General features: G+C 51.2%; 3 protein-coding genes across 4 annotated transcripts; 1 reads left to right on the forward strand and 2 right to left on the reverse strand.

Moving 5' to 3' along the window:
- Positions 1-1,956: 1,956 nt before the first annotated feature.
- On the reverse strand, positions 1,957-3,468 carry L3040_002781 (uncharacterized protein; the record flags this gene model as incomplete). 2 transcript variants are annotated; one of them, XM_066155676.1, is made up of 2 exons in its annotated part: positions 1,997-2,073; positions 2,184-3,468. In XM_066155676.1, 2 exons carry the CDS (start codon positions 3,466-3,468, stop codon positions 1,997-1,999), a joined length of 1,362 nt encoding a protein of 453 aa, XP_066012652.1. The 2 variants fall into 2 exon arrangements, with proteins under 2 accessions (XP_007296331.1, XP_066012652.1); XM_007296269.1 differs by having other exon boundaries at positions 1,957-3,468.
- A 5,006-nt stretch (positions 3,469-8,474) lies between these two features.
- Positions 8,475-9,679, reverse strand: L3040_002782 (uncharacterized protein; the record flags this gene model as incomplete). The annotated part of the gene is made up of 4 exons (XM_007296267.1): positions 8,475-8,809; positions 8,866-9,078; positions 9,131-9,200; positions 9,257-9,679. The coding sequence occupies 4 exons, from the start codon at positions 9,677-9,679 to the stop codon at positions 8,475-8,477; spliced, it is 1,041 nt and encodes a 346-aa protein (XP_007296329.1).
- A 3,202-nt stretch (positions 9,680-12,881) lies between these two features.
- On the forward strand, positions 12,882-13,675 carry L3040_002783 (uncharacterized protein; the record flags this gene model as incomplete). The annotated part of the gene is made up of 4 exons (XM_007296265.1): positions 12,882-13,102; positions 13,230-13,275; positions 13,348-13,465; positions 13,557-13,675. The coding sequence occupies 4 exons, from the start codon at positions 12,882-12,884 to the stop codon at positions 13,673-13,675; spliced, it is 504 nt and encodes a 167-aa protein (XP_007296327.1).
- Positions 13,676-14,700: the final 1,025 nt, after the last annotated feature.

Consider the following 14,700-nt stretch of genomic DNA (forward strand, 5'->3'; position numbering starts at 1 on the left):
TCTTCTTCTTCTTTTGATTTCGCGCCCTCTCCCTCTCCCTCTCCCTCTCCCTCTCTGCCCGAGAAACAAACACCTCACCGCACACGTAGAGTAAGTAAGTAAGTAAGTAGATAACCGTAGAGGGTACGTAAAACAACCATGTAAACAACCACCACCATCACCACCACCACCAAAAAAAAAAAAAAAAGAAAAAAAGAAAGAAACCACACACGAGTGATCCTCCCTCCCGACTTCCCTCCCTGCTTAGGATACCGTAGGTATGCCCACCGGTGATCCTCCTCCTCCTCCCTCCCTCCTCCCTCCTCCCTCTTTCATCTACGCATCTACTACTACCTAGGTACTACGTACGTATCTATCCATCTGCATGTCGTGCATACACATTAATACATACATACACGCCCCCTATCTCCCCACCCCTCCCCACCCCATCCCACCCCACCCCACCACCGCCCCCTAATCCCGCGTAAACACGGACGAGAGCAAGCGAACAAGCGAGCAAGCATCCCTCTTCCATCTTCAGATCGGTACCTCGTAGATGGATGGACGAAGCTATACGGTAACGGGAGAGAGGAGACCGTTGCGGTGAGCAAGAAGAAAAAGAAAAAAAAAGGAAAAAAAAAAAAAATATGAGGATCTGGGATGGATGGATGGATGGATGGATGTATGTATGTATGTATGGATGTGTGACTTGGTACTCCCTACTCAACAGTCTTGTACCATCCACACCATCACCACCACCAACAACAACAACAACAACAACAACAACAGCATCAATGAAGTTAAGATGCGTGCACGCATACATATCTATATTAAATATACCTACAAATACACAAATAATTAGATAATTATAAATAAATAATTAAATAAATAATTATGAATATAACACACACCCACATACACCTATTACCACCCACACACCTATTACCACACATTACCACACACACCTCTCACCACCTCTCACCACACCCATCACCACTCCCAAAGAAGAAGCCGAAGCCGAAGCCGAAGCCGAAGCCGAAGCAAAAGAACAACAACCACCCATCCTCCACAACCCCTCTTCCCCTCTTCCACCCCTCCAAAAAAAGAAAAAAAAAATTAAATAAATAATTAATTAAATAAATCCACCAGCCAAGCAGCCAGCCAGGCAGCCAAGCAGGTCAAGAGCTACTCATTCTCATTCCTACTCTTATCCTCATTCTTATCCTCATTTAGAGAGAGAGAGTTAGACACACACACACACACACAGAGAGAGAGAGAGAGAGAGAGATCGAAGCAGAGAAAACCTTTAAAAGATGGATTAAAAAAATATAAAATATATATATATATAAGCAGGGACTCCATCCCTGAGACCACGAAGGAAGGGAGAGAGGGATTCTATCCCTAGAGACCTAAGGAGAGGAAGAAGGAGGAGGAGGAGGAGAAGGAGGAAGAGGAGAAGGAGGAGAAGAAGGAGAAGGAGGAGAAGAAGAAGGAGAAGAAGAAAACTCTTTTGGTATATTTTTCCGTTGCCCGAGGGGTGGTAGGTAGGTAGGTAGGTAGGTAGATAGACTGACTTGTACGGGACGTGCCATTATGTGGGTCCTCGCCAAGAGAGAGAGAGAGAGAGAGAGACAGAGAGAGAGGCCAAAAATAGGTAACATTTACCACCAGATCATTGCCCCCCACCCCCCCGAAATAATAGACAAAAAAAAAAATTTCATCATCCCGTGAATCGGAGAAAAAAAAAAAAGGTAAATATTCCCCCCGCCTCCGAAAACAAATTTTGGATGTCAAGTCCAAGTCTAGTGCTTTCGGGGCTGCCAGCTGAGCCCAGTCTCGCAGTAGGTATTAGTTTGGTGTTGCTATTTTAAAAAGTGTGTGGCCGGCAAGCCGGGCCATCCCAGCCTTCAAGGGAAAATGAATGAATGAATGGTTGATATCCGCGTCGCGTCGCGTCGCGTCGCTCTGAGCCCTCGTCTAGCGACCCTTCAAGCTCTTCCTTCGCCCCAGCCCGAGGCTAAACGACTTCCGGGCCTCGCGGCCCCGCGGCATCGAGCTGTCCTCCGGTATGGGCGGGGGCACGAAGATGGTGCTCTTCATGAAATCCTCCCAGCTGATGGGGGCCTCTCCGGAAGCAGGCGCGAGGGGCAGCGTCTCCGCCCTGCGTATAGAGATGTCGATCTCGCGGCCCTGCTCGGCCGCACTCTCCTCAAAGAGCTTGGGTGTCGGCGGCTCCGGGTTGGAGTTGATGCGCGTGAGCTCTGGCGGCGCCATCGTCGACGTCCGGGGCGAGGAGGAGTGATATGTCGCGCTGAGCATCTGCGTGGACGGTTTCCGCGCCTTGGACAGCGTCCGCGAGAGTGACCTCTTCCACGCCGAGGAGGAGGAGGACATGGAGGTGGGCGTCTTGGGCGTCTTGGGTGTCTTGGGCGTGGAGGCGGTCGGGAAATCGGTCGGCGTCAAAGGCGGTTTGTGGGATGCGGAGTGCGCGTACGGATCGGAGTCGAGAAACGAATGCTGCGAGGTGGCCGACCGAGCACTGGGGGTGGAGAGAGCGCTCGAGACGGAGAGGTTCTTCTTCGACAGATTGACGAAGGATGCGAGACGGGATGGTTTCCGCTGCGCGCGAGGAGGGACCTGGCCTGACTGCGTGGATAAGTTGACCAGGGAGGCGTTGGTGTGCAGCGCTGGCGTGTATGCAGTGCTACTCAAACCATCGAGGGTGGCGGTGGACATGGGCCTCGCCGAGTGCAGGTTGAGGGGAGCTGGCCTTCGGGCGGCGGGGCGGCGTTTGGATGGCTCGGGAGAAGGGGCTCTGATAATGGGGAGGTCGGCAGAGAAGTGCATCTCGTGAAGCTTCTCCTCTGCAGGCATGTCTGTGGGCGAGACGTGGTTGGACCGGATATTGATCTTGACGATCTGCGGCTTGCCGACGACCTTGAAGTTGACTGCGGTCGCCGTGACTTCCCGGGACTTCCTGCTCGACGTTCGGGACGGGCAGCCCGTGGATTCGTCGTCGGAGTATGTGCTATCGAAGTCGAGAAGGGAGTCCGAGTCGTCGTCGTCGTCGTCGTCGTCGTAGTCGTCCGAGAGCGAGGCCTCTTCCTCGCTCGAGAGGTACAGCTCGTGAGGATCGTTCTGCTGCATCCTGGAAATGCCGTCGCTACCCTTCTTCATGTTCACATTCACCGTGTCCAAGGCCAGCACCACATCATCCGACATTCTCGACGCTCGCTTTGGACTCCTCTGCAGCAGCGCCGGCACTGATGGCTTCTGAGGCGGAGCTTGTAAGGGTGATGCTTCGGCGGCCATATCGCTGTTGACAGGTTCGACGGGAGCGAATTCGAGCAAATGTTCTGCTGGCTGCATCGGTCCTTGGTCGTCGGCCTTGTGGTCGCAGTCCAGGTTCTTCCCAACGACGGAATAGAATAAAGGAATGGTAGAAGAGACCGAGGGTTGCAACTTCCCAGCCCGGTTCCTGGGGACCATTTCGCTAATATAAGCGGGCTCCAGGGTGCTCGCTGTCTCTCAGTCTCTTTCTCTCTCTCTCCCTCTCTCTCTCTCTCTCCTTTTCGAGATTCGTTGCGAAACACGGGACGATAGTAACGCGAGGGCCACCCTTGGCACTCTTTGCTATCCGCAGTGCCGGCGAGCTCTTGCCTGTTCGTGCCGAGCGCGTAAGAATAGATACCTACTTAGTACTTAGTAGTAGTATTCGATACTATATCTAGTAGTAGATACCTAGATGGGTACTTCTAGAAAGGAACGGGCGTCCGTTTCGGTTTAGCGAATATGGGAAATCGAAATTAAAGGGAGCTTCGCGGCGCGGCGTGACGGGCGTCGGTAATCTAGATAGTGCAGCGGTGGAGCCTAAATAGACGACGTTTCGATGGAGAAAGGTGGAGAGGGATGTTTCGAGTTGATCTTCGCAGAAGGAGCTCCGTAATGCAACCCACAAGGTAAGTACCTGCTGGGCCGTGCTGGAAGGGGTCTCTCGTATGGGTACGAGAGCTTGCGAGGCGATGTGTTGAGTGCACTTAGTCGAGTTTGATATTCCGACGTCGACAGGTCCACTGACGATTGAAGGTTTGCTGGATGAGGAGGGATGGGGAGGGAGGATGGGACGATGTTTCGTTGGGCAGTGCGTCGATATATATATGTACCTATATATATGTGTGTGTGTGTGTGTGTGTGTGTGTATATATATATATATGTATGTATACCTACTACTATGTCATGTTGTAGCACGAGACAGGTCTCGATGGGCAGGGAGTCCATCAAGTTATGTACGTACGTATGATATGTGCTCTGTATAATAATAGCACTCCGTATGCCGAGCTCGACACGACGGTAGGGAAGTGGATGGGATGATAAGAAAAGTCATAATGATGGAGATAATGCGGGTGGAGTCGATGGCATCTGCATCTGCATCTGCAGCTGCAGATGCAGATGCAGATGCACGTGCACATGCAGCTGCAGCCATGATGCATTGCAGGGCAGGGCAGGGGCGGAAGTGGGGGGGAAGATGGGACGAAGGGACGATGAACGAAGGGACGATGGGACGAAGAGCTCCCACCTCAAATTCCTCGCTTGAGACTCTGACAGCTTCAGCTGGCCCACCACTTGTATTTTCGTCCTCAGCTTCTCACAGCTACAGCTACACTACTTCTGACACCATCAGTACCTTACCCTTTCACCCCCCGAGATCCCATCTCACCTCATCTCACCTCATCCCATGGGCCCCAAGAACGGCACAGACCGGTACCGGTACATGATACATGCTTCGTACGGGGGAGGGTCAAAGCCAGAGCTGCAACTGCTGCTGCTGCTGCTGCTGCTGCTGCTGCTGCGACTGTCAACCAGTGCTTTGTTAGAGTTTAGTGGGACGAACGTTAAGAGGTATGCAATTGCGGGTACTTGGCCACTCTTTCATACGACCCAACACCCCCCCCCATCTCAATTGACTCTCAAACCTCCGGCACGCTTTATTTCGAGCGAAAAGGTTTTTCCCCAACCACGGGCGGGCCAGCCTCTCCGAATAGCAGTACCAAAGGACGCGGAGGAACAAAAGAGAAAGTGCTGTCGAGTACGATGCATACGGATGGAGTACTTGTTTGATCGCCGGGCCCAACGAGCGCTTTTATATCTGGCACTCGCTGCTCCTCTCACAACGGAGTCGATTGCACGAAAATATCAACAAGTCAGAAACGTCAGCCAAGGCATGCATACAGGTGGTATCACTCCCTATGCAACCGATCAGCACTCCGAAAAAAAAAAACCCCCCCAGGAAAACCTTAGCTATTTTCTGCCACACACGATTGCTAAATCTATGTATGGTACCGGTACACCCCCATCTGGTCTAAAATTATAGCAGAATATATATAAAGAACACTCTGTAACTACTACGTAACCAGCGGTGTACGGAGTACCGATGCCACAGAATTCTTGCCGGCCAAGACGGAGACCCGCTCCAGCCTCGTACCGCGGGCCGCCTGACTTGGGCTTCACGAATGGGCCGGATCGGGCTCAGAGGTAAGGTACCGGTAGGTACAGACAGGTGGTCCCTAGGGATACAGTAAGCAGACGGACCTATGAAAACATTCTCACAAGTTATCATGTTGTAAGAAGTATAGCTGCAAGCCCAATGAACGAATTTTTATTTTTATCCACCGACCTGCGAGAATCATAGCGCAGATGGGCCAGGTGCGAACGGTGGGTAGGAACACGAACAGACGGCCCATCCTGCCCGTACAGTACTCCGTCCCCGTCCTCTCGTCGTAAGCCAAGCTCTGATGATATCTTTCTCTCTCCCGTACCGTATCCCACATGCAATGCAATCCGACCGAATCGAGTCCCTCCAGTCCTTACTTATTCTTCCCGTGCAACCGAACCCATCCCGCTTTTTCCAGAATGATTCTAGCGAGAGGGCCAGCCGCAGTCGCGAAAGCCGCCAACCATCTCCCACGGTACGGGACGTAGTACGTATCTAGCTAGCTACGTATCTAGCTAGCTACGTCGCTAGCCAGCTAGGCGAAACTAACTAACCCACTACCTTACTTAACTACATATCGTCACGCCGCAGACCGCACCACCCCACACTACACCACACCACACCACACCACACCGCAACCTTCGCCAGGAAAAAAAAAGAAGAAAAAAGAAGAAAAAAAGAAGAAAAAAAAATCCTCCTCACAGCCACCAACTCTAAACGTCAGAATGGAAGGAGAAAGAAGAGACTAACACCCACACACACACACACCAGGAAAATATAGGGTTTCCCTCTTGTTTTTTTTTCAGCCAAGCCACCACGCAGCCGGCTGGCTGGCTAGCTACCTGCGGACGGGAGAGGGTACGATACCTAGTACGATAAGTACTTAAGTAGAGAAAGAACAACAGAGGAACGAGACCCGTTCCGAGATCCGTGGGCTGCCTTGGGAGGGGATGGGAGGGGATGGGGTGGGAAAAAAAGAGTCCGTATGACTCCGTGCTGGGCTGGGCTGGCTGGCTGGCTGGCTGGCTGGCTGGCTGGCTGGTACTGTGATACATCTACACTAGACTAGACTAGACTACACTACTCTATAATCGTCGACGATGTTGTCGCATAGCCGCTCTTTGAGACGAGACGACTTCTCTGATCCGATGTATCCGATCATCTATCTATCTGCTTGTCTATCTGTTTGAGAGCGGTATGGGATGGAGGAGGCAGGTGAGCAGGTACACATATACATACATACAGGTATATAGGTATATAGGTATATAGGTATATAGGTATATAGGTAGGTAGGTAGGTAGAGATATCGATAGCGGATCCACCTCGAGCTAGTTAAAGGTAGGTACCTACCTATCTGTAAGGTAAAGAGGGGAGAGGTAGATGGACGTGGACGTGGACGTGGACGTGGACGTGGACGTGGACGTAGACGCAGATATAGATATGGATATGGATATGGATATGGATATGGATAAGAAGAGTATAACTGACTGTTATGGATAGAATCGGTGTGTGTGTGTGTGTGACCTCCATCATCTACTTATCAGCTACATATATACATACACATATACACACATACATATACATACATATACATATATAAACATATACACATATAAACATAAATATCTATATCAAACCAAAAACCAGAAACCCAAACCCCTACACCCACCCATCCACCCATCCACCCATCCACCCATTCCCTTCCCTTCCCTTCCCTTCTATCCCATCCCATCACGCACCTGCCCAAAAGACGAGGGAGGGACCGCCTCCCTATCGATCCACACCAGACCCAGGAGCTGCGGTACACACCTCCTCCCTCCCCTCCCCTCCCCTCCTCCTCCCCTCCCCCCCCCCCCCCCATCCCCATCCCCATCCCCCCCTCTCCCTCCCCCCCCATCTCCCCCCCCTCCACCCCACAACTCAAACACGACAGAGCCCAACCCCATCCAAACCTTCTTCTTCTTCTTCTTCTTCTTCTTCTTCTTCTTCTTCTTCTTCTTCTTCTTCTTCTTCTTCTTGTACAGTACAGTATAGTACAGAACAGAACAGAACAGACGTATAGGGTATAGGAGGAGACGTATAGGAGGAGATGTGCGCGTGCCTGTGATGTCACTGATGGGATCTTGTACTGTATGTATGTATGTATATACATACGTACCGTACCTACCTACCTCCCCTACCGTAGAAGATGCAGGCGTGGGGTACCGGTAGCGGGGCAGATGAGTTGGCTGCGCAGGTTGGGAGGAGGAGGGGGAGGGGAGAGGAGGGGAGGGCAGGGCAGGGCAGAGCAGGGCAGGGCAGGGCAGAGCGTCTTCTAGAACTTCTTGATCGTCGTCGTGTGTCACGCTGATGGCATCATCGGGCAAATACTACGTACTACCTACCTACTGCAGAGCCCGGCTGGGCGGCGGGGTATGACACCCAGCATACAGATGGAGCTTCGCGACTCGCCTCTCGACTCGCCTCTCCATCTCGGTGCGCCATGCTCGATACCCAGTCGTGTCGGGTCAACTTTTGGCTTTCCTTGCGGGGAATCGTCCGTCTATTAGACTTCTATCAACACATGCTACGTACGTATTACTCCGCCTGTACGTAGCAGGCGCACAGGAAAAACAGGCATCGACGATCATTGGCCCGTTCATACAAGCCCAGCCAAAGGCCAAAGCTTCCTCCTACCCACCAAAAAAAAGATCTCGAACGCGTCGTGCACACAAAGACGCAAAAGGAAAGAAGAAGATCACCAGACACGACGGGAAAAAAAACGCCTTTCCACCAGCCCAATAATTGAATGCGTGCGCCTCCCCATGCTCTCTTACTGGACTGACATTACAGAGTTCTATCAAGGTAAATAGGGCGTTACCCCTTGCATATTCTATGCCGTTCCAAGCATATGATACAGAGAAGTAGAAGGAGTCGATTCGCAGACTGGTCCGCAGCGCCGCAGTCGTCTTCGTCTAAGCATCGTATCGGTGCAGCCGATGTCTTGTCTGGTCTGGGGGGAGACCTATGCCTTGCGCGATCGGGTGGTGCGCCCATTGGGGCTTGCGCCAGATGACTTGGCGTGGCCGTTGCTAGGGGGGTGGATCTTGCCGTTGGTGAGCGCAGATACGTCTGGGATCTCGGCGTCTTTGAGGGAGCGCGCTGCTTTGCGGCCGGTGGGTCGCTGTCCGTCCTTCTTGTAGGTGGCCAGGTAGAAGGAGATGAAGAGGACCAGATACGAGCTGATGACTGCGATGCCTGAGAAGGCGGCAAACTCCTCTCCGGCACACTTCCCCGCATTCGGCATCGATGGAAAGTAGGTGGAGGTGAAGTAGGTGTAAGACGCGAAGTAGACGAAGCCTGGTGACCGTATGTTAGCAGCTGAAAGCCGGCATGCGGCTGAGATCCGGCCTTACCGAGAGCAATGACGAATTGGGTGATCTGGAGACGGGTGATCCACTCCTTCCACCAGATCCTGATGCCACGCGCGCTCTGGAAGTAGTACCAGTACATTACGACGTGCACCAACAGGTTCAAGGAGATGACAGTCCATGATACCGAGGTCAAGCCAATCAATTGGGTGTAGCAAAGAAGGGCCGTTGCGCCGTGGTGGTAGCAGTGGAGGAAAGCTTCACATAGTATCAGCACAAACTTCGCACCAACTCGACGGGTTCGCCATACTCAATGGCTTCTTCTTCAGGACCAAAAACACGGTGTCGATCAGCTCGAGGTACTTCGTAAGATAGTTGAGCTACAGCATGGTCAGCAACAGTCGGTATCAGCCGGACTGGGCGGGACGAGACATACGTAGTAGAGAATGACCAATTCGTTGGTCCATCCACCCTTGTGGTCGCAGATGGTGTAGAAGAGGCCATGGTTGTAGAGAGTCGGGACCAATTGCTCAACGAATAGAGCCAGTAAGATGGCGCTGATGCTGGTGAGGTAGAAGTTATGGATCATGAAGAGGGCGTTCAGCTTGAAGGCCGGGCGGTTGCGCATCAGCTCCCTCCCTCCAAAAATAACCACGTAGTAGATCAAAATGGCCAAACCACTCTCCTTCAACGTCGACATGGGCGTAACTCGGGGCTGGAAGTCGAAATCCTGCGGGTGGAATCCTGCGACGGCATTGAAGGCCTTGTCGAAGATGGGCCATAGGTGTATGCCGAAGGGTCTTTCGATGCTGGGCAGAGGCAGGGCCTTGAAGATATCGGTGGGGGTGTCGGAAGACATCTTGGGCGTCAAATCGGAGAGAACTCGGAGGGTGTGTCTGCAGCAGGCAGAAGGCCGGGTGTAGAGGGGGATTGAGGAGGAGGATGTGTTGATGTTGAGGCTTGATGGTCGGTTTGTCGAGTCGGAGAAAATTCACACAGAATTTTATTCAACGCGACAAGCGAACTAAAAACGGCGCTCGGGAAGACACGTTGCGCTACACAACAGTAAAGTGGTGTAGGACCTGACAATGAACACAGAAAGAGGGAAGAAGGGATCCGAGGATCGAGTCTCGAGGAAGGAGCGACGAGAAAATGCGACGAGAACCACCGATAAAGGGGGGGGGGGGGATGAAGAGAGTTTGAGCGGAGAGATGCCGTTATGTGGTTGGGAAATAAAAAGGGGGTCCGTCTGAAATTGTCGCCGATTTTTTTCCCCTGGCACATAATTGGATTGGAGGATTGGAGCACGTGAGCTCTACGCTAGCTACCGAAGGAAGGGAATGAGAATACCGGTACGATGTGAACGAGGAGATACCTAGTCTGGAGTCCATGATATCTTAAAAAATCCGAATCTCAGATCCATCAATTTTGCCGGCAATGAACTCAGAGTTTGCAGTCAAGTGCTGACCGTGCGGAGTCCTCCCTGGAGAATAGGTGCTCTCAACTTTGCTGCAGCTACTCGCGATTTTTTCTCTGCTAATCCGCAGACACTTTTGGCAGGGAAATCTTACCAGACTGTCTGCCTTTTCTTCTTCTCACAAAAGTTGGCCGTGCTCGTACCGTTTTTAGTTGTTCATTCCTCTGGGAAACTATTTCTTGCTGTTGTGTGACATGGATGGTGTCCCTTGTACTGTTTGTCACTTTTGGACTATTTACTATTTCCTCTAGCCTCGGCTACCTTTCGGGCAGTGACTCTATAGTGATGCTCACCTTGTATATCCTGGATAGTGTATTGTTTAAAGCCATCTAATGCCTCCACGGTACCCTGGTGAATATTACTAGCACGCTTTCAGTGCAGGCGAATGTAGAGTGAGCTATACCAAACCGCTGTCGAGGTTCACTGCCTGGTAGCAATATTGTGTACTGCTGGCTATCATGATCCAGCAATGCAGAGAGAGGACGAGGAGTGAAAAGATCGAACTCGCTTCAGTGCACGGGATCATGCACTCATTTGGACTGTGTGCTCAAGTGACCGATCGACAGCGCGTCTCGAGAATAGTACAGCAAGACAGAAGTGCGTGAATGCCATTTATTCTGTTCGGCTCGATTTAGGTATCCCCGGGTTTCACTTAAGACCCCGATTCGATGGAGTATAAGAACACCACCTGCGCTCTTATTTAACCACATCAGAAACCCTGCCTTTCTGCATGGAAGTCTCAAGGAAGCCTTCGACGTGATTTTATCTCGTGGTCTTATGGTCCTGCGCTTGATCCTGGGCTCTGAGCTCGGCCTAATTTTATTTATTCTGCCTCATGGATCGATGATGATGAAATTCGACTCGAGCTTGCTGAAATTATCGAGATTTGGAGCAGACCAAGAAGTGCCAGTTGACAGCAATCGCTCGTTTTAACAGCATTAATGGAGGTGACAACGATTCCCACCAGCCAAAAGTCTGCATCCTCAATTTCAAGATTGGCCTTTTTCTTGTCGGCCTTCTTCACTGGAGCGCGAAGTCGGGCATCTTGGTGTGTTGCGTAGGAAGGGAAGCCTGACATGCGGGCAAAGCTGCGCAATGAAGGGCTTGGTGCTGAATTGGGGGCCATGGCGCCAAAGCTGGTATTTGCATCGGCTATTTGGAGCACACCGGAAACCGTCGACCGCTTGGGTGTAGCTATTGATGGCGTAGACAATAGGCGACAATTTTAAATAAAACCCTTGCGCTCGTTTCGCTTTGCTGGGACGCTGCTGAGGGCTTGCGTGAAATGATAGACGGCGAAAGGAGGAGCTATCATTTGTATGTGAAGTGGGGAAGTGATGTTAGACTCCAGGATTATGGTGTAGGGGCCTCGCTGGGTAGTTTGATGGTGTGGAGCTGGTCTGGGGTACTGAGCCAGCGATTCTGGTAGGTGCTTTCGAAGCCGTAGATCGTGAGTGATGTACTACTCCCAGCGCCAGTCAACCTTTACTCCCATCTAGAGGATACCGGATGAGGATGTCGACTTACTGGCTAAGAGATTCAGCATCCTGATATTTTCGGACAATTCTCGTTGCTCACCAAGGCGTGCTTGGAGCATATGAACCAGCGGGATAGCCTAATCCTTCAACAAATTATTCGCTGCAATGGCAAGCGGCGGATCATTCTCCCAACAGCAGTCCGGGCTCCTTGTCGACTGTGAGTCCTTAGTCTCGAATGCTGCTTGACGACTAATCCATCTGTACGCGGAAAACTTACCGAAGCCCAAGAACCAATGTCAGAGGCGGAGTTGATTTCTGGATTCGAATCTTGGGGGCCTTGAGCGCTGAAGGATCATTCAAGCAAGCACCCATACTATTGCATTGTTCCATTCAAGCTAGCTGCTCGAATATGTGATTTTCTGGACTCTTTTTCTCAGACCAACTCCAAGTCTTCCAGTCGCTGTTTTCACTTGTTTCTCTAGGATTTCTCCTTTGCTGCAATCAAGTAGAAATTGACTTAGACTGAAATCAGCCCCCGACACCCTAAAACCATCGATTATGACCTAGTAAAACATGAACAGGTACTTGCTACGGCATCGTATAATATTTACCAACAGAATCTGACACTAGCACTCTGATAGATGACGATGTTTAAAACACGAGAGATGACCCATGGAGTCGTAGAACAAGAGCAGATTTTGAGAACGATACAAAAAAGAAAAGAGAGAGAGAGAGAGAGAGAGAGCAGAGCCACAAACGGATGAGAAGCAGTGCTTCCGAGGTAGAACTTGGGAAGGTGTGATGATGGGGTTTGAAGTTGAGAAGTACAGTATCAGTTAGTCTCTGGCTGAAATTTGAACTCGTATCGACCACGATGTCAGCAAGATAGCAATGAGCCCTATCACCTGATGAATCGGAATAGCTTCAATTGCTATTTACGGCTACAGGTGCTCGGGGCCGTGACCTGACGCCAGGCTGACATAAGCGATCCACCACCAATCAATGTATCCGGATCTAGTGGTCATTCTGACGACCAACAACCGGATGATTTGTTGAAAGCCCTTCGTGAAACTCCCCCAAACGCTTCACTACCACTCTCTTTCCTAATGTCGTCGACTTCAATGCTCCGAGTCGCTGCTCGCGCACAACCCTCGACCTTCTTCCGTGCTAATGGCCTGCGCAGCCTGACCCCCCGCCGTGCAAAAGCCCTCTACGCCGTCCCGGCCATGGTCGCGACCTCCGGTTCCATCAGCAGCTTCAGTACCGGTAGCAGGCTCCGTTCCGATGCCAGCCACGGCGAGGAGAGCTTCGAGGAATTCACTGCGAGGTTTGTCGCCCCAATTGGCCTTCCTTGGTACCCAAGAGAGCTCATTTGAGCATATTCCTGCATAGCCGAAACTCATTAATGCACGCCAGTCACGATATACAATTGCTGACGCTGCGCTGGTATATAGGTACGAAAAGGAGTTCGACCAGGTCCAAGATGTCTTCGAGCTTCAGGTGAGCTTTTTCTCATGACCCTCTTCCCAAGGTTGTGTTATTCCGGATGGCTGATCGTCGTACGATGAGTAGCGCAACTTGAACAACGCTTTCGCATACGATCTCGTTCCTTCGCCCTCGGTTCTGACGGCTGCGTTGAAAGCTGCGAGGAGGGTCAATGACTTTCCGACCGCTGTGCGGATATTCGAGGGTATGTAGCCGACTGCCGTGATCTCCGACGGATACATGCACGCGCTCTAGAGGTTGGTTATGGACACCGGCTAACAAAGTTGTCTTCATAGGAATCAAGGCGAAGGTTGAGAATAAGGGCCAATACGATCAATACCTCGAGGAGCTCAAGCCACTCCGGGAAGAGCTCGGCGTTGTACTGAAGGAGGAGCTCTACCCCGAGGCAAAGTAGGCGATGAGGTGCGGAGGACAGGACGTGCTTCTGTAGATGGATAGTCGCTGGGGAGTCTAGAAGAAGTAGATGAAGAAGCAGAAGAAGTGGTTGGTGATAATGGGAGGGTCTGCTTTGCGGATTCTCTTATGTGTACAGCTGTATCAAAAACTGCAATGCATCCATCTCCTTTGAAATCTTTCCTGCTTGCTGCCGAGACCTAGGTTATGGGGCTTCAACGGAGAGACCTGACAGTTTGAAGCCGTCAATTACAGGCAGTGTTATCCACTAGGTTTTTTGATATACCCTTTGCTCTAGATGACGATGATATTCGCTACTAGATCTACCTGGAGGCATTCACACAACGGCTCTTTGCCCGCTTCATAGCAAACATTCCATAGAGAGAGTTGATGTTGAAATGGGCCCAATGGCAGTAAGGAGCGAAGCAATTAGCCAGACTCATCCAGCAAGTCAACGACAGGTCAGGCCCGGCGTCGAACTCTTTGCGTGTCACGAAAGTCAACTTCTTCTCAAGTGAGAGCTTTCTACGACCAAAGTTCGCCTCTGGTACTCTTCTTGGTTGCCAATTCCATCTGTTTATGCAGTGAATCTGGTTCTCTCCCACCTGTGCAGAATTCTCATATGGGCACGTCAAGTCTCTTTCCTCAACATCAAGTCTTCGTCTCGACCTGCAACAGAAAGTTGAAAGCGAAGTCGAACGAACCCATCTTGTCCAAGAAGAACAAGTCGAGTGTATCGAGGTCATCCCCATGCTATCTTTTGGAGCGGACTGCAGCTCTTTCGTCCCTCCACAAGAAATACGATCTGCTTTGCGGAATCATTTCGATCTCGCTGCCTCATACCACCATACTCTTGGACCACCCGTTCACTCGACCTGGTCATCCATCACCCTTGATAACCAATTTTCAGATATCGGGCCTGAAAGTAGGGCGTGTCTTTTATAACTGCAGCTCTTTCGACCCTCTACAACCAAGACGACCTGCTCAGCTCGACACTTTCAACCTCTCTAACTCTCAACAATAAGT

Source organism: Drepanopeziza brunnea, assembly GCF_022702325.1.
Source record: "Drepanopeziza brunnea f. sp. 'multigermtubi' strain 214-2 chromosome Unknown ctg3, whole genome shotgun sequence".
Lineage (NCBI taxonomy): Eukaryota > Fungi > Ascomycota > Leotiomycetes > Helotiales > Drepanopezizaceae > Drepanopeziza > Drepanopeziza brunnea.